At 46.6% G+C, this 18,742-nt stretch overlaps 1 protein-coding gene across 4 annotated transcripts in view; it reads left to right on the top strand.

Moving 5' to 3' along the window:
- PCSK6 (proprotein convertase subtilisin/kexin type 6) overlaps positions 1–18,742 on the top strand; it is a 189,886-nt gene that overhangs the window by 152,095 nt on the left and 19,049 nt on the right. The window contains exons 14-15 of one of the 4 annotated variants that reach the window (XM_060156755.1): positions 16,722–16,901; positions 17,047–17,085. The exons of 2 other annotated variants lie outside the window; for them this stretch is intronic. In XM_060156755.1, the coding sequence (XP_060012738.1) occupies positions 16,722–16,901; positions 17,047–17,085 (219 nt within the window). The remainder of the gene's footprint in view (positions 1–16,721; positions 16,902–17,046; positions 17,086–18,742) is intronic. One more of the 4 variants, XM_060156764.1, reaches the window with a different exon arrangement.

Here is an 18,742-nt window from a genome sequence, read left to right as displayed (position 1 = left end):
CCTGAAAGGTGAAGCCGGGGCAAGATCAAAGAGGTCCAGGCAGCATGCGGTGTGTTTGCCAAAACGTGCGAGTAAAGCTGCAGGGGCCCAGGTGAGTTACGAAGCTGGAACCTGCGCCCCATTCACGCTGACCTGACTGAGAGGAGGCAGAGTCTGTGAGAAGCGGGTGGCGAGAGGGAGACCAGGCTCTGCAGAGCCCGGAGTCGGACGCAGCATTCAGGCCTGGGGACCCTGCGTGGGGCGAGCCCAGAGCAGAGCCTGGCAGGTGTGATCTGAGTTCCCGCCAGGCCACTTTCTGGCCTGGTTCTGGAACCTCTCAGCCTCCCTTCCTGCACACGTGTGACGCGAATAATAGTATCTGCATCACAGGCCTGGGTGAGGTCCAAATGTAGATTTTATACGAACAGGTACTTGGTGAGGAATTCTGAGGTTTTAGGGTTATGAGCTGAAACATCTAAAGCACTGACTGATAACTCTCAGTGTTATGCTCTCTCTTCTGCATCACGTTCTGCATTCCTGCCTTAGCAAGCTGCGATGCTCCCTTGAATGGAAGGGAAGGGACCAAAGAAAGCCCAGGGAAGTCACTCTTTTCGAACTTTACTTGTGGTAGTTCATGCCTTGTGCATTGAATCCTGTGTGTTGATTACACTTTACTCCTTACATCTCACACCGCACGCGCTGTGTGCTCCCCAGGTTGCCTCGGCCCCGCTGCCTTGGGGCCTCGCCTCTTGACCAACGGAGAGGTCTGTCCCCACGTCAGCTCCCTCAGCCTCCACCGAGGTGAAGGCTCAGCTAGGGCATAGCTGCCTTGTTCCCACACAGGTAGGAGCTGCATTGGCCAGAGGGGGCCAATCCAACCCAAGAGGACATGAGGAGGCTGTAACTTTTCTCTCCACTTCCAAGTGACATGTGAAATCCAGGCTTCCCAGTGTCGACTGAAAAAAAATGCACAACCTAAAAGTTGAGAGTTATGTTTTATCTGGCTGGCAAAGCTGAGGACTTAAGCCCGGACCATAGCCTCGCAGATAGTTCTGAGGGACTGCTCCAAAGAGGCAAGGGGGAAGCCAGGATGTACAGGAGTTTTTGCAACGAAGTAGTCAAAACATCAGAAGACTATTGTCAATTAAAGAAAACCAGGGACTTCCCTGGCAGTCCAGTGGTTAAGACTTCGCCTTCCAATGCAGGGGATGTAGGTTCGATCCCTGGCCAGGGAGCTAAGATCCCACATGCCTCGAGCCAAAACAACAAAACATAAAACAGAAGCAATATTGTAAAAAAATTCAATAAAGACTTTAAAAATAGTCCACATCCAAAAAAAAAAAAATCTTTAAAAGAAAACCAGACATCTCAAGTTAAGGAATTTAGTGCTATTCTGTGTATGGAAAGATGCAAGATTCTGGGCTCCCTGAAGTCATTCCTTTGATATGCTCCTCAGCTATCTGGGGCCAGTATCCTGCTTTTCTCCATCCTGAGTCCCCTTAGGGTGCACCGTTGGGGGTGGCTGCAGTGGCCGAGGGTGGCAGTGGGCAGCCCCTTTGTCTCCATCTGAGTTTCCTCAGGGCTCACGTCAGGGCGGCTGTAATGTGATGGCTTGATGGCTGCAACATCCTTTGTTCACTATTACGGCAGGTGATATTTTAGTTCACACCAGCATCTAGCCACCTGGAGGGGCAGGTAGCACACCTGGGAGTGCATGGGAGGTTTGCCCAGGGAGAGCCGAAAGAGAGGCCTACGTCCTTCCCACATGCCCCACAAGGCCCATTCGGAAGACCTCCCCTGGCCTAGCAACCTGCTGCTTTGGTGTGAAGTTGCAGCCAGCTTGGTACTTGTTTCCCCCTTCCCGGCCGCCCCTCCTCCACACTCCTGTTGCCCCAGGACTGCACCGCCCCGTGAAGCCTCAGCCCCTGGGCTTTGGCGCAGTGCTTGCCCTCTAGAGAATGTTGCCTAAAGCATGTGGTCAGTGGCAGACTAAGTGTGCGCTTCAGTAATCCCCGTGAACTACTGCGAGGGGTGGGTCATCACGGGCATCCCATTAGAACTGGTTGGGTGTGATTCTGCACTACAGGAAGTGCGGGACGTGGCCTCTCCTCTCTCCCCGGCGCTCAGCCCTTGGAACATGGCTATAATAAGCAGGTGTTGAATGATGGAGTGAATGTAGGTACCCGCAGCCCTGAACCTTGTTTAAATCAAGAGCTCATATAATTTGAATCAACTGTTTTCAGCTATGCACACTCAGTAACCCGTTTAATAATCAGTTAAAAGAGGTAGAAATTAGTCTGTCCGGTGTGACTGTTCCTTCCCTTTTTGCGTCATAAAACGTTCCATGGTTTCTTGCGTTGACTTTAAAAAATGCAGAACGTGAGACCTGCGAGTTAAGTTGTATTGGGGGCAAAATGAGGACTGCAGCCCAGGAGACAGTGTTTCCGATAACTCTGAGAAACTGCTCTGACGGGGCGAGGGGGGAGCCAGGATATATAGGAATTTTGCAACAAAGAGCAGGTAATTGGGAAAGTCAAAAAATTATTGTTAAATAAAGAAAGCCAGATATCTCAAGTTAAGGAATTCAGTGCTTTTCTGTGTATGGGAAGATGCAAGAGTCTGGGCTCACTGAAATCATTCCTTTGATGTGCACCTCAGCTATCTGGAGCCAGTATCCTGTATTTTCACATCCTGAGTTTCCTTAGGGCTCACCGCAGGGAGTGGCTGCGGTCTGATGGCTGCTGACGGCAAGTATTCTTTTCAGCCCTGCGTTTCCTCAGGGCTCACTGACTCACGTTGGAGGGCTGCAGTCATTGACGACTGTGACATCCTGTGTTTATTGATATGGCGGGAAATATTCCATTTATAAATATACCATTTATCCCTTGATTTCTGTTCAGTAGCTCTTTCATACACTGCCTCCTCCTGAGAGCATAGCTGTTCTCATTTTCTTGCTGGTGTTACTGACCACGGTTGAATTGACATCTGCTTTGAGCTAGACTTCACTTCCAAAAGAAGAATGGAGATTTTGCAATCTGTGTTTGATGGCTCAATTTATCTCGTACTGGCAGCTTAGATTTCAAGCGTGTGCCTTCTGTGCTGGCTTCTGAGTTTGTCACTAAGCTCTCATTTCTGGAAAGTGTGATTATGGAGAATCGCTCCCGCTTCCTGGAAAGAACTGAGGACTCCGGGAGGTTTCTAGGCACCATACACACGGTTGTCCAAAAGTTCCATGTTTTACCCCATTTGCTTCGAAAGGACTCAGTGTTTCAGTTGGTCTCGTTGCCTCCCTTCTGGTCTTTCAGGGGACTGTTATAGTGGTGCTGTTGCCCAAAGTCTCCTAGTTCAGGAGAAAAGGAAGCACGATACCCTGCTTGTTCAGGTGCACGTACGTGAGTCGTGGCTTTGTTCATCACCCTATGTCTCGCCTGGTCGTGGATGTAACAAAGAGATGAGTTTCTTCTTTAATATTTCATTTTTGCAAATAAAATACAAAATGTTGATGAAGGTGAAAAAGGGAAGAGGAAGAACTCTCTTGAAACCCCTTCCTCAGGTTCTCCACTGTTGCATCAGGTACAAAGGTGCACCTGCACTGGTCAGCATTCTGGCAGCCAGATCCCCCCCACCCCCTGCGCCAAGAATATGTAAGTGCATTTAATGTTTGAATATTTGACTTTGTTATTTTCAGAAGCACATCATGTTCAATATGTCTCTTTCCACTTGGTGCTTTTTCGTCTTGACGTTTTTTTTGTTTTTGTTTTTTTTGGGTTTTTTTTTGCTGTACGTGGGCCTCTCACTGCTGTGGCCTCTCCCGTTGCGGAGCACAGGCTCCGGATGCGCAGGCTCAGCGGCCATGGCTCACGGGCCCAGCTGCTCCGCGGCATGTGGGATCTTCCCGGACCGGGGCACAAACCCGTGTCCCCTGCATCGTTAGGCAGACTCTCAACCACTGCGCCACCAGGGAAGCCCCTCGTCTTGACGTTTTACTGTGTTCTAACCGTGCTGCGTACATAACTTTGTATTTCTTTCTGTTACTTGCATATCAAGCGCTTTTTCATGTCATTTTATATCCTTTGTGAGCAGCATTTTATGTATTTTTATAATACTTCACCAAGTAGAAATACCATCATTTATTTAGGCATCCCTCTATCGTTGGGACGCATAGATTGTTTTCTGGGGGGTTTGCTATTATAAACAGACAACTTAGCGCAGAAAGCTTTCTCCTAAATTTAAAATTATTTTCTTGGGATCGTTCACCGGAAGTAAAATTACTAGGACAAATAAGCGGTGGAAACCACAAATATACCTACACTGGATACATTTTACTAATTTGCTTTTCAAAATGGTTGAACCAACATACAACTTCATCAGGCACAAGTAGGCACTCATTTGCCAGCTCTCGAGGAGATAAATGATATCTTTCCTTAATTTGCGTTGTGATAATTACTAAGGAGGGTGAACACTTTTCCAAATGTTTGTGTACAAAGTGTGTGTGTGTGTTTTTAATTGCCCTTTCTCCTTTTTTCCAGAGGATAGTCAGTATTGTTATTAAGCTAATAGGTACTCCATGTAAAATACAAATGTAATAACCCTTTCTGGGTCATAGCTCCCATAAATATTTTTTCTGGTCTGTTATTTGACTTATATATATATATTTTAAGATAATCTTAAATTTCTTCTCCAGAGTTTTGATAATTCTTTTTTTTATTCCCAGTTTGCTTGTGATTTGATTTTTTTCAGAATCTGTTTGATTTGGGTTTTTTTTTTTTAGTATAAGGTAAATATTTTTCATAAATTGCTAACGAATTACCCCAGAACAAAGATAAAATCGAAATGTTAAGAGATGTTGTGGGCTTCTGCATCTGGCAACAGAAAGACCAAGAATAGGACAACTAGCAAAACAACTAAAATATACAAAACAAGTTGTGAAAATAAGTCCAGCCGTATTGATAGTTTCAGTAAAGGTAGATTGCTTCATTTAGAAGACAAAGATTGTCAGATTAGATTTTTTACATATGTTTGCTGTTGTGCCGGGCATATTTGATTTACCTACCAGATCCCTGTCCACTCCTGTCTGCCCCACTCTGACTGAGGCTGGTCTATCCACAGACTTTCTGCCTGTGGCTGGTGGTGGAGTTCAGCCAGGGGGAAACTCCAGCAGGAGAATGGAAAGAGGAAGGAGATGGTTTTTTCAGAGTTATTTATCCCTCCAGCATCCCTTGGGGTCACAGCCCCACCCTCCCCTTGCCGGTAGACTCTTGTACACTTATGGGCTAAACACCCCTTCTGTTTCTAGCCCCGGGGAACTCCATCATCCCTTGTGGCTCTGTTTTGCTCTGCTGACACCTCTGTAAATAGTCTCTTTATTAAAGCCTTATTGGATTATCCTAGTTTAATTATGCTGTCTTCTTCCTGCTTGGACAGACTGATGGAACTATATGTAAGAACAATACCTAAAATATAAGAAAACTGCAAAGTTAAAAATAAAGTGGATGGGAAAAGATAGACCAAGCAAATGCTAACCAAAGAAAGCTGACGTAGTTATGTTAACATCAGACAAACAGAAATGTTATGGTGAAAAGCAATCCCAAAGCTGAAGAGGGTCACTGCGCGTTGATAAAAGATTTGGTTCAATTCTAACTTGGCCTCGAAATATATAATGCAAAAATTTGTTAAAGCTCCAAAGAGAGAAAGACAGACTCACACACAAGGTGGGAGATTTAGCATACCTCAAATATATTTGGTAGACAAAATAGCAAAAATCAGTAGGAAGAGAAGATTTGAACTTCACAGTTGACAATTTAGGTCTAACTAATGGACCTACACCCAACAACCAAAGAATACACTCGCCTTTCAATCGCAGGTGGATTATTCTTGAAAATTGGCCACGTAGTAGACCATTTGGCAAACTTCAGAGTATTTCCAAGGATTGGTAGTATATAAGCCCTGTCCTCTGAGAGTACAGGTAAGAAATCAAAATTTAAAAGATAACTAGAAAAAGCCCATACATTTGATAGTTGAAAAACACTTCTAAACAACTCAGGTGTCAAAGGAAAATAATCATAATTTAATAGGGAGGGACTTCCCTGGTGGCGCAGTGGTTAAGAATCCACCTGCCAATGCAGGGGACACAGGTTCGAGCCCTGGTCTGGGAAGATCCCACATGCTACGGAGCGACTAAGCCCACGTGCCACAGCTACTGAGCCTGCGCTCTAGAACCTGTGATACACAACTACTGAGCCCGTGTGCCACAACTACTGAAGCCGATGCGCCTAGAGCCTGTGCTCCACAAGAGAAGCCACCACAATGAGAAGCCCGCACACCACAATGAAGAGTATCCCCCACCTGCTGAAACTACAGAAAGCCCATGTGCAGCAGCAAACACCCAGTGCAGACAAAAATAAATAAATAAAATAAATAAATTTATTTTTAAAAAAGGATAATAATAATAATTTAATAGGGAATCTTTGGAACCGGATGATAATAAAAATATTGCATATCCAAACAGGTAATGCAGGTGAAGTAGAGATGAGAGAGGAATGTACGTTCCCAACTGCATGTGTTAGAAAAGAAGAAAGGCTAAAGATTGATGGTAGGTGCTTTGTGTCCACCTAGAGGGGTGGGATAGGGAGGGTGGGAGGGAGACGCAAGAGGGAGGAGTTATGGAGATGTATGTATATTTATAGCTGATACACTTTGTTTTACACCAGAAACTAACACGATATTGTAAAGCAATTATACTCCAATAAAGAGGTTAAAAAGAAAAAAGATTGATGGTAGAAAATGACCAGTAACATAAACTCAAAGAAAGCAGAAGAAAGGAATTTTTAAACTAGCAGAAATCAATGAAATAGAAAACAAACGTATGTAGAGAGAATTAACAAAATCCCTAAGTTGGTCCTTTGAAGACACTAATAAAATTGATAAACCTCTGGGAAGACTGGTCAAGGAGAAAACTGAGAATATAGTTGACCCTTGGACAGCACAGGTTTGAACTGCACAGGCCCACTTAGATGCAGATTTTTTTTTTTTTTTCAGTAAATAAGAACTACAGTCCAACACAGTCTGTGGTTGGTTGAATCCGCAGATGCAGGGCTGGCTGTAAAGTTATAGATGGGGGTTGGCACCCCAGACACCTGCGTTGTTCAAGGGTCATCTGTATATAATTTCACGAATGAAAAAGTAGAATGTTATTATAGATCCTATATACATCAAAGTTATTATAAGAAAATATTATAAACAACTTTGTGACCGAAATGTTAAGTGAAATGACCAAAAATAATGTAACAGCAAAATTGACACAAGAAGAAACAAAAATTGAAATTGTGTGATTAAAGAAATTGATTCTATAATTTAAAAGAAAACTCAGGGCTGGATAGATGCACTGTCAGATTCTACTAAACATTTAAATGGAAGAAATGTAATGTCAGTATTCCACGGACTCTTCCAGACAGTAGAAAAAGAGAGAGAAAGAGTCCCCAGTTAGTTTGATGAAGCCTGAGTATCCTTGATACCAACTCCCGACAGCCCACTATGAGAATGGAGACTTTTCAGCCAGTGTCACTTGGGAACATAAATAGGAAAATCCCAAGTTCAATATTAACAAATTAAATCCAACAGTATTTTTTAAAAGTTCCTCTTTTTCCTGTCTTTTTTGGATTAAATATTTTTGAATATTCCATCTTATTTCCTTTAGGATTTTTAGCCTATTTTGTGATTGTCACTGTAGACGTGGAGTTAATAATCCTCCCCACTTTCTGCTGTAGTTGTGTGCTATATGTAACTTCTGTACATATTACAAACTCCATCTTGCAGGCATATTTTTGCTTTAAAGACAGTCATTGTCTTTTATAGAAATGAAGAGAGAGAGAAAAAAAGCTACTCTTTTATATTTACCTACATGGTCACCATTTCTGGTACTCTGTTCTTTCCTGTAGATCCAGATTCTCATCTGTGACCATTTTCCTTCTATCTGAAGAACTTCCTTCACGATTTCTTATCATGCTGGTCTGCTGGCCATGAATTTGCTCTGCTTGGATTTATTCCAAAATATCTTTATTTCAACCCATCTTCAGTTTGTTTTTAAAAATAGGTTTATTTACTGACACACTGATTTTGACTCTGCTTAGAGGAAGTCATTGTGATGGTGCTGTGACTCCACCCATTTTTTTAAATTAATTTATTTATTTTTAGCTGTGTTGGGTTTTTACTGCTGTGTGTGGGCTTTCTCAAGTTGTGGTGAGCAGGGGCTACTCTTTGTGGTGGTGTGCAGGCTTCTCATTGCGGTAGCTTCTCTTGTTGCAGAGCACAGGCTCTAGGTGCACGGGCTTCAATAGTTGGGGCACATGGGCTTCAGTAGTTGGGGCACGCGGGCTCTAGAGCACAGGCTCAGTAGTTGTGGTGCACGGGCTTAGTTGCTCCACGGCATGTGGGATCTTCCCGGACCAGGGCTCAAACCCGTGTCCCCTGCATTGGCAGGCAGATTCTTAACCACTGCACCACCAGAGAAGCCCTATTTTTTTTTTCTTTCATTTCAGCACTTTAAAGATATTACATTTTCTTCTCATCTCCATTGTTTCTGGTGGGAAGTGCTTGCATTTACTATGAAAACAAACGTTGTTTACATCTAAGCTATCTAGCGTGCAAGGATAACACTTCCTTTCTCATTTTGTTCAGGCTAGCAAGTTTGCCAAATACAAAATCAATAAACCAAAAGTGCGTTTTCACATTTCAGCATGAAGAACTTCTAATCATTCTAAGTGCCTCACTGCTAAATATAGAAGGACCTCCACACATTCGAGAAGATTATGCAACATTAGAACAGACACAAACCCTGAAGAGAATAAACTTGGAGGTTAAGAAGGAATTCAGGCAGGAAAAGCACAACAACACAGCAAAACTTCAAAAAAAACTATAGTTGGTGTCCCAAGGTAGAAAACCAAGTAGGGAAAAGGCCAGTTCTTCCCTCCTGTGTTTCTCTCCTGTGTGTCTCCTTTATTGTTAACACAGAACTCTTCACTTCTGGTACTTCTAGTCACCGAATGTGTGGGGTTTTCCCCCCACAGCAAACAGTTCTCTGTGGCACCATCTGGGTGTCCTCCGACGCACCTCAATTTTGGCACCACCTACCCGGGGACAGAGTCAGGCCCCACAGGCTAAGGGCTCAGTCCCACAAGACTGTCCCCCGCACACATACACACACTGCGGACACCAGTTGTAAGCCTGGGTTATCACCTGTGCTTTTGACCGACTGCCCTGTAGATCTAAAGACCCCCTCCTTGGGTTCAGTTAATTTGCTAGAGCTGCTCACAAAACTCAAGGAAACACTTGCTTACATTTACCAGTTTATTAAAGGCTGTGATAAAACGGTACAGGTGAACAGCCAGAGGAGGAGATACACAGGGTCTGTGAGGGTCCCTAGTGCAGGAGCCTCTATCCTTGTGGAGTTGGGATGCATCACCCTCCTGGGTGGATGTCTTCACCCACCTAGCAGCTCCCTGAACCCCATGCTATTGGGAATTGACAAGGGTTTTAGGAGCCTTGTGCCAGGAACCGGGGGTCGAGACCAATATATAATTTCTATTATCTCATAGGTATCCTCAGGGAAGATAAAGTATTTCAGTGCTGAAATAAGAACAGGATGCTGCATTTTAAAAAGGAACATTGGGAGGACCAGATAAATGACTTGAAATTTTAAAATATGAGGCAAAAATTAGAAAGGCAAGAGATAGGTTGGAGGAGGAAACCTCCCAGAAAATGAAGAGGGAGTGGGGTGGGCATGTGGAAGATAGTGTAAGAGAAAGGATTCTCGATGTCCTGGGTAAGGAGGCATTGGACGATGGCTAGAATTCAGGAGCTTGGACAGAGCACGTGAGCATTTACCCTAGAAGGGCCCCCTCGGAGCCTGACAAGAGGCTGAGTCTCGGGCAGGACGCGGAAAGGTGGAGAGGGTGGGGGGAAGGACCGCTGTCCCGTTATAGCCCGTGTAGCAGACTCTGTCTTTTCAAACCGTTAATTTATTACTTTGAACTAACTGAAAAATGTTGAAAGATGGTATTTTAGTGTTCTCTATCTCACCCTGTAGGTGCCATTAAGAAAAGTGCGGTTTTGTGTGTTGCCAGACTGTACAAGTGATTGTTCCTTACCTGATATGTGTGTTTCCACACTTCACCCAAAGAAACATTGGAGCTTGGGATTCTGAGATACTCCTTCTGGCACTGAAAATACCATTTTGAAGGGTTTTTATGGCTACAAGATCATAGAGAAGATTCTCCCATCTGCCCGGCTTTACTTCCGGCTCTGGAGGTGTGCACGCATGTGTGTATGTGTGCATGTCCATAGGGGACACATACCTGTGTGCACTCTTCCTTCTTCTTTTCGAGGCCATTTCCTAAATTCTATCTTTCTACCTCTTGCTTGCCATAATGTGGACTTAAAGCACATTTATAACTATGTTAAATTCATTGAGTAAAGGTTGATATTTCTGTGAGTGTATAATAGTTCATATAATGGCTTTATTGAAATATAATTCACACAGCATAAAATTCACCCTTTTAAAGCATCCTTGTATATTTTTATAAACAGAAGGAGTAGTGCCTTTTTTATCCCTTTACCCAAACCTCTGCATTAAACTTTGTAAACAGGTTACCTGGACCTCAGAAGGAAAAGGCTTCCCCTGGAGTGTTATTTCTTGATTATAGGCTTCTCTTTCTTTACTGTGTTTCGACTAAAGAATTTCTCCCTGCATGTTGTGAATGTTGTGGGGGGGGGGAGAATTAATAAATTCTTTATAGTTAATAGCTTCTCTTATGGCCAAAGAAAACCCAGGAATTCAAAAGTATTAGCTCAGAGTCCTTAATCTAACAAAAACTTGCCCCTGCTCCTAGCTGGTTTGTCTCCAATTGTAAATTCCCCTCTCAAGGATTTTTAACGCTTAATTCAAAATACTGGAAGAGAAAAGCTTCATTAGTGCTGGTACTTTCTTATTGGCAAATTCAACCTCAGTCTTCCCTTAATTCTCATTCTTTCTTTGAATAGGAATAATCCTGTTTGTTCATTACAAATTCAATTCATTGAGGGGGAAATGCATTGAAGATGGTGAATGATGATAAAGCCATTTATCGGCAGCCTCTGGGCATTAGCTAGGATTATCCTCTGCCTCTCACAAGCAGTGCTGGCCCTGAGTGTTTAAGCAGGTGGATTTGCCATTCTTTCTTCTAGGGGCTCAGGAATCTGATGGAGAGAAAGCCAGGGAATTTGGATTTGGGCATCTTTTCAGACCTCTTCCAGGAAACTAAGGAATGAATGGTACTAGTTGGGTTTTGGAAGGGTAAGCTTGAACAGGCATGCTGACGTCTTGACTAGTAACCAATACACTCTTGTTAAACGCTTTGTCCAAAGCAGACCAACATTCCGGAGTCCTCCCACCTCTGGATGGCAGTTCTGTGGAGTGTGGACTGGGTCTCTGGTCTGGTGTAGCCCTGGATCGTTCTTCTTCTGCTTCCTCCTTGGTTCTTCCCTCCAGGTGTCTCATCTCCTCAAAGCGAGGGCAGGCTCTGGGCACAGTTGAGCGTGGTGGGACCTGGTCCTCGTGTGGGCTGGACCCTTGGGGTCGTGGATAAGTGTTGACTCAGCGAGAGGAGAGGACCACCCTAAAGCCTAGAGCCCAGAGATGCGTGTTCCTGTGCATCTCTGCCTTACTCTGTGATGCCAAGTCACTGGTGTCTGATCCTTCTGACTCGCCCCAGGTGGGACAGCGGGTTGGAGGTGGGCTGTATACCAGGTGGGCTTCTTCCCAGGTGCGCTGTGGTCTCTCACCTGGCAGTTTCTGAATCAAGCCTCATGAGGTGCCAGACTCCATGAAGGGGTTATTGGGCCCCTTAACATTATGTGTCAAGAGCCTTCACAATATTGTATTCTCTCCGGGGAATCTACCTGGGGAGAGTAGTTCAGATGCAGCAAGTGATATTTCCTGCAAATTCATGTATGAAAGCAAAAATGAAAAGGAAACTGAAACACATGTTCTGTTATAACCTATTATGAGAGATTGGTTACGAAAATGCTTATATTCATACAGTGAAATAGTTTGCTGATATTTTAAGATATCAGTATATTAATTTAGCAAACATTTGTTGAGCACACATCCCAGAAACTTGCCACACGCTGAGGCCAGTATGCCACGTAAGAAAGGCACATTCCTCCCCACGTGACACCTCTGGTCTGATGAAGGGGAGAAGACAATAAACGGGTGCATAAATGATTTCTGGATGTGATTAACATGATGCTGAGTTAGAGAAGAAAGAGAAATTGCTGCCCTGCGTGATTTCAACTATGTGAAAAACAAACACGCATAGAAAATAGCCAAGAGGAGAATATGCCAGACAAGTTAGAGGTGATTTTTATTTTCTTACTTGTTTCAGTATTTAATAATCATCCCTCTTTTATAACTAGGAAAAAATAACTTAAAAAGAGAATTGCAGGGCTTCCCTGGTGGCGCAGTGGTTGAGAGTCCACCTGCCGGTGCAGGGGACATGGGTTCATGCCCCGGTCCGGGAAGATCCCACATGCCACGGAGCGGCTGGGCCCGTGAGCCGTGGCCGCTGAGCCTGCGCGTTCAGAGCCTGTGCTCCGCAACGGGAGAGGCTACAACAGTGAGAGGCCCGCGTACCGCAAAAAAAAAAAAAAGTGCACTTCTGCCACGTTTGTACCAAAGATTTACAAGTGGACCAAGAAGATGGTTGCTCATACTTGGTTTCAATTTCTGTTCCTTCTCTCCATCTGCAAGAGATATTCACTAGAGCCTCTGAGGGCCCAGGTGCCATGCTGGTGAGTTAGAGTACAGAGGAAAGAGCAGCAGGGAGACGGCAGGAGGAGGGAAGGAGACCTCCCCTGTCTTAAAAGGTTCTGTGCAGACAACCTGACCTGAGGGTAAGGTTTAGATAGTGGTGATTCTAGAGACATTTTCCTCCTTTTCTTTTGTACTTAAAGGTGAACATGCTCTTTTTACTTCTACCAAGGGAGTCTCTGTTTTTTTTGCCTTCATAAGACATGAAAACAAGTATTCCAGTATATGGCATAATTTGAAGTGCAATTCTCTTTTTTTTTTTTTTTTTTTTTGCGGTACGCGGGCCTTTCACTGTTGTGGCCTCTCCTGTTGCGGAGCACAGGCTCTGGATGCACAGGCTCAGTGGTCATGGCTCACGGGCCCAGCCACTCCGCGGCATGTGGGATCTTCCCAGACCGGGGCACGAACCCATGTCCCCTGCATCGGCAGGCGGACTCTCAACCACAGCGCCACCAGGGAAGCCCCAAAAGTGCACTTTTAATGCATCTTCGAAGTTTCATCACTTGTCCCCGGCAAATATTTCTGGCAAATTTCTGAATTTATAAATTGCTTCCAATTTTATCAAATCAGAAAGGTGTCAAGCTCTTAATCATCTGAAAAGAAGCTCAGCTTCTTGTGTCACTAAGAGAAATGCAAAGTGAACTTCTCTGAATTGTCAGATTGTCCATCCAAAGCTGTGAGGAAGCAGGTATGTTGGTATATTCCTGGCAGGGGTGTGATATGACCAGACCCCATGGAGGGCAGTTTGGCAATGTCTGTCAAAATGACAAATTCACATCCTTTTTGATCCCTGCCCCTCCCCCGCACCATTCTACTTTTAGAAATGTGGACTACAGATACACTTACACATGTGAAATGATATGCTCCTTAGATTTTATTTAACAAACTCTGTGCAACAGCTCCCATATGACAGTCACTGTTCTAAATCTCTTACCATCATTAAAGTCATTTAATCCCCCAAGCTACTCTATGAGGTAGATATTATTATTATTATCCCCACTTTACAGATGAGGAAACTGAAGAACAGAGAGATTAAGTACTTTGCCCAAGGCCACACAGCTAGTAGGTGGCAGAGCCAGGATTCAAACCCAGACTGTGCAGCTCCAGGGTCCTTGCTGTGCCAACCTCAACAGGTACTTCCTCGTGTGACCACAGTTATGGCACTGTTTGTAATTGCAAACATTTGGAAACAGTTTACGTGCCTGTCAAGAGGGGATTGTTAAGTAAGTGACGCGATACTTCTCTGATGCAGTGATGGAAAGATGACCAAGATGCATTTTAATGGAAAAAGAAAAGTGCAGAAGGTGCTCCCAGGCGTGTTGGTAAAGGGGACAGGGCAGAGTATGTGCTTGTATTTGCTTGGATAAGAATAAAATACCACTGGAAGGGTGCTCAAGAAACAGGGAACCGGTTGCCATGGAGAGAGATGGTGGAGAGAGATGGGGAAGCAGCTGGAGGGGGACTTCCACTGTGTTCCCTTTTATACTTGTAGATTTTGAGCCATTCACATTTGTTGATTATTTGGAAGTGTAAATCAAAAGCCTTGAGTACCACAGCTTTTTCATGTTTTTTTTTTCTTGACCATATAACCAATTTGTTTCTAGATTTTTAAATTAAACTCAATTTTTAAAATTCATGTGTGTGAAAGGTAATATAATATATGCCATGGTTTGCTTGTTTTTTTAATCAAACAATCCAGAAGAAAAAACAATAAAAATGAAGTCTCTCTTCCATTCCTGAACCCCAGCCTCCCGTCCCGGGCCCCTCCTGCAAGACAGCTCCTACTGCTGGTTTCTTGGAATTTTTTCTTTTCTTTTCAGCTTTATTGAGATATAATTGACATGTAGCACTGATACGTGTAAGGCATACAGCATAATGACTTACACATACTGGGAAATGATTGCCCCAATAAGTTTCGTTAATATTCATCATCTCTTATAGACACACACAAAGAAAGAGGAAAAAAACTAGGTTTTTTCCTTGTGATGAGAACTCGTAGGATCTGCTCCCTGGTTTCTTGGAATTCATTCTGCTCTCCCCTCTCACCCAGGGCGTGTGCCGATCCCGAGCTTGGATCAGCCCCTCTTCTCTTGTTTGTCCTACCAAAACTCTATCCGAAAATAAGAATCTAATTTTAGTGATGAGGCCTTTGGTGGGTGTTTTTGGAGACATCATATAGGATTGAAATAAATCCCGATTCAAATTATAGCTCACGGAGCCCTTGTTCCCTGCCCTGTAGTTATTATGCTCCCCCTTAATGACAGTTCATCACTCAGCAGTTCAAATGTCCAGAGCCTTTGTGGTTTTGAAATGTAGCTTTAATTTGATCCCCGGGAGTTGAGAACGGATGATCGTTCATAGACAGGCCCTGTGTTTGCTGCACCTGCACCCGTGTGAAGTATCAATACTTCTCCTGTAAGCGTCGCTCACTGCGTGAGGGAAATGGCCACGGAAAGAGGCTGGCCCTTTGGAGACCATGTCCTGGGAGACAGCTCAGGACGGTTCTTTTTTTTATTTTGCGGTACGCGGGCCTCTCACTGTTGTGGCCTCTCCCGTTGCGGAGCACAGGCTCCGGACGCGCAGGCTCAGCGGCCATGGCTCACGGGCCCAGCCGCTTCGTGGCATGTGGGATCTTCCCGGACCGGGGCACGAACCCGTGTCCCCTGCATCGGCAGGCGGACTCTCAACCACTGCGCCACCAGGGAAGCCCCAGGACGGTTCTTTTAAGTCGAAGGACCCACATCCTTCAATCCTGGCCAGGCCAGGAGAGGCCCAAGCAGTGCAGGGCCTGACTTGGGGGCTTCGGAGGCTGCAGGCTTTCAGGACCTGGGGCCTTAGTTGGCCAGGATGATGGTTAAAAAGAAACGGTGCTGCTCTGTGACCCGCCGTGGGACAGAATCGATTTGTGTTGGGTTGATCCACTTCTCAATAAACCCTGAGGGGCTGGGGCAGCCGGAGCCCATTAGCACAAGCCACATGTCCTCCGGCAGGTCACGCTGGCCTTCGGCCCCTCGCCTGAGTGACAGTGACAGCAGTGACCTCCCCGACATGGTCACACAGTCCCAAACGCTGGGCACACCGTGGTGAGAAGGGAAGCCGGCCCAAGGCCCATGGTCACGTCCAACCCGGCCCTTGTGTGCTTTATTGCATCAGGGAACCCGCCTGGACGTTGCAGGCCAGGTCTCCCCTTCTGTTCTCACCTGAGGATACTGAGCAGCACGGGCCTCGCTCCCTGGTGGAGGCGGCGGTTGGGGGGGGTGCCTGCTGCCCCCGCCCCATCCCTGTGCACAGCCAGCTGCTCTCCCATGAGCCTCTGTCCTCCCCCCACACCCAGACCAGCGTGGGTGCCAGGCATCCTCCCGTTTCTGAGGAGGTCCTCCCCACACCCAGCCTCGGTGGACATTTGGGTTTGTGCCACCCGCCAAACTTGCCCACCTGCCCTGGACTAACTGGGATGGAAGGAGCCCAAGACGCAGGATGGAGCATCCAAAAAGCAGGACTCCTCAGCGTAACCCAGTTACCACATTTGGGGACAATGGGACAAGGCTGAGTGCCAGGCCCCGCCCCAGATCCACCCACTGGATGTTCCAAGATGGGGAGGGGGCTGCTGCCCATCATGGGGGTGGGGGCTAATGAGGGGAGGCTGTGCCAAGACCCAGGGGCGGAGACTGTGGCCTGGGCAGGAGGTGGGTTCCTGGTCCCCAGATGACGAGGAGGGGAAGATGCTGGGCTCAGAGCCCTGCTGTCGGAGGGAGGGCTCGGGAACCTGAGCCCAGCAGGGCCAGGCACTTCCGTGGGTGACAGAGGCCCCCGGCCAGACCAAGGGGCCAGAGCACATCAAGGGCTTCCCGAAGGAGGCTCTTGACCCTCGGGTGAGTCTGGGTCCGGTGCCTTCCAGGAAAGTTGAAAGAGTGGAGCCTCATCCTGTACGGCACGGCCCAGCACCCCTATACCACCTTCAGCGCCCATCAGTCTCGCTCCCGGATGCTGGAGCTCTCGGCCCTAGAGCCAGAGCCACCCAAGGCCGCCCTGTCGCCGTCCCAGGCCGAGGTTCCCGAGGACGAAGAGGACTACACAGGTAATGAACCTGAGGCCAGAGGAGATGCTCATTTTTCCAGTGTAGCTCTTAAAACGCGGGCTGTTCCCAGCGGAAGGCGGGGCTAGGGCTGTAGGCCTTCCTCTTTCCTGGGAGTCGTAATAATGATGGTAATTTGCACTCACAGCTCCTCCCTCCCATGGCTCTCCTAATATTTTACAGACCAGTAAGTATGCTTCAAACCAGTAAGTACTCGCCAACCTTCCCAGGCCGGGAATAGAGGTTCCCTATGCCCAACCAGAACGGGGACTTGCCGCCTGGCTAGTGACACTCCTCTGGGGCACCCCCTTTTCATCAGGGGCCCCCGTCTTCAGTCTCAGCCTCCTGACCCTCTCCCTAGTCCATCCACTTTCAGTCCTTGTGACCAGAATGTGGGAAGGACCAGGGTGCTACCAGGAGCCCAGGACAGTTGGGCTGAGTGAGCACAGCCAGGAGTTGCTGGCAGTGGAGATCTTGACCCGCCCAGGGGCCTGGGAGAAAGACCCAGCACAGGGTCTCAGACCTGATGTCAGAGGACACTGATGCTGCAGGAAGCAGCTCAAACCTCTCACAGGAAGTAAAGATGCCTCGTTGCAAATCCTCTTCCTCCTGCTGCGCCCCTGCAGGGTGGCCCTGGGCTCTGGGCCTGCAGCGCTCCACGCTGAGAGCTGGGGCAGCATGCAGAGGACGTTCCCAGCTGCCGGGCTGGGCACAGTTTCGGTCAGCGAGCTAGGTGGCAAGCTCTTCCTTTCTCTCTGAACCATCCCAGTGATTTGTGAGAAACGGAGCCTTTCTGGTTGGGCATATTTTCCTTAGCTAAATGTTACAGCTACTTGATAAATGATGGGTGAGATCTAAGAATATTGATGCTTTGAGTTATCTAATAGCTTCTGAAAAAAAAAAGTAACAAAATGGGAAACTCCACCAATACAGATCAAGCATAAATTATGGCCGATTCAATTTTAAACTTCTTCTACCGTGCCTTTAAAATGGAGCATTGAATTATGTATGGACTAATCTGCTCTGTTTCCCCCTGTGATTTATAAACTCTGGCAAGATTCAGTAATTATTAATAAAGGACTGATTTTTCCCCCCCTTAAAATCTGCTATGACTCTAACCTCACACTGTCCTGGAATCTCACTCTAACTGTTCTGCAGCCCAGGCCGCTCAGTCCTTCCCAAGCCTGGCCCAGGTGGTTAGAGGGGTCTCTGGGACTAAGGTGTGTTTCTGACACTTGGGGAAATTCCGTGCAATCTCAGGGGCAAGTGGGGCGGGTGCACCAGTCACAGCAGGAAAGAGCGAGAGAGGGGAAGGGGGCAGGAGGGGTGTGGCGTGGAGGGAGAGGAGGAGAGGGCTTTGGGGGGAGGGGGAGCAGTGTGGAGGAGCATCTCGTTGGTGCCCTGGGGGGAGCCCTCCGAGTCACAGACAAACAAGCCCAGGTGCAGAAGCCCAAGGACAAAGAGAGGGTGCTGGGTAGGGGAGACTTTGAGGTGGGGCGATGATTCTCGAAGACTTTCTAAATATTTATTTATGTATTTGGTTGTGTCTGGTCTTCGTCGCAGCAGGTGGGCTCCTTAGTTGCCAGCAGGCGGGCTCCTTAGTTGTGGCATGCAAACTCTTAGTTGCGGCACGTATGTGGGATCTAGTTCCCTGACCAGGAATCGAACCCAGGCCCCCCCACATCGGAAGCGTGGATTCTTAACCACTGCGCCACCGGGGAAGTCCCTGTTGATGCTTTCTGTGGAGCTTCATGCACAGCTGAGGGGTGAGCTGGCAGGGGAGGCTGCGTGCCTTTCGGAGGCGGAGCTGGTCATACAGACAGTGGGGGTAGGGGGCGCGGGGC

Source organism: Lagenorhynchus albirostris, chromosome 1, assembly GCF_949774975.1.
Source record: "Lagenorhynchus albirostris chromosome 1, mLagAlb1.1, whole genome shotgun sequence".
In the NCBI taxonomy this organism is placed as follows: domain Eukaryota; kingdom Metazoa; phylum Chordata; class Mammalia; order Artiodactyla; family Delphinidae; genus Lagenorhynchus; species Lagenorhynchus albirostris.
This window is presented reverse-complemented; position numbering and strand designations above follow the sequence as displayed.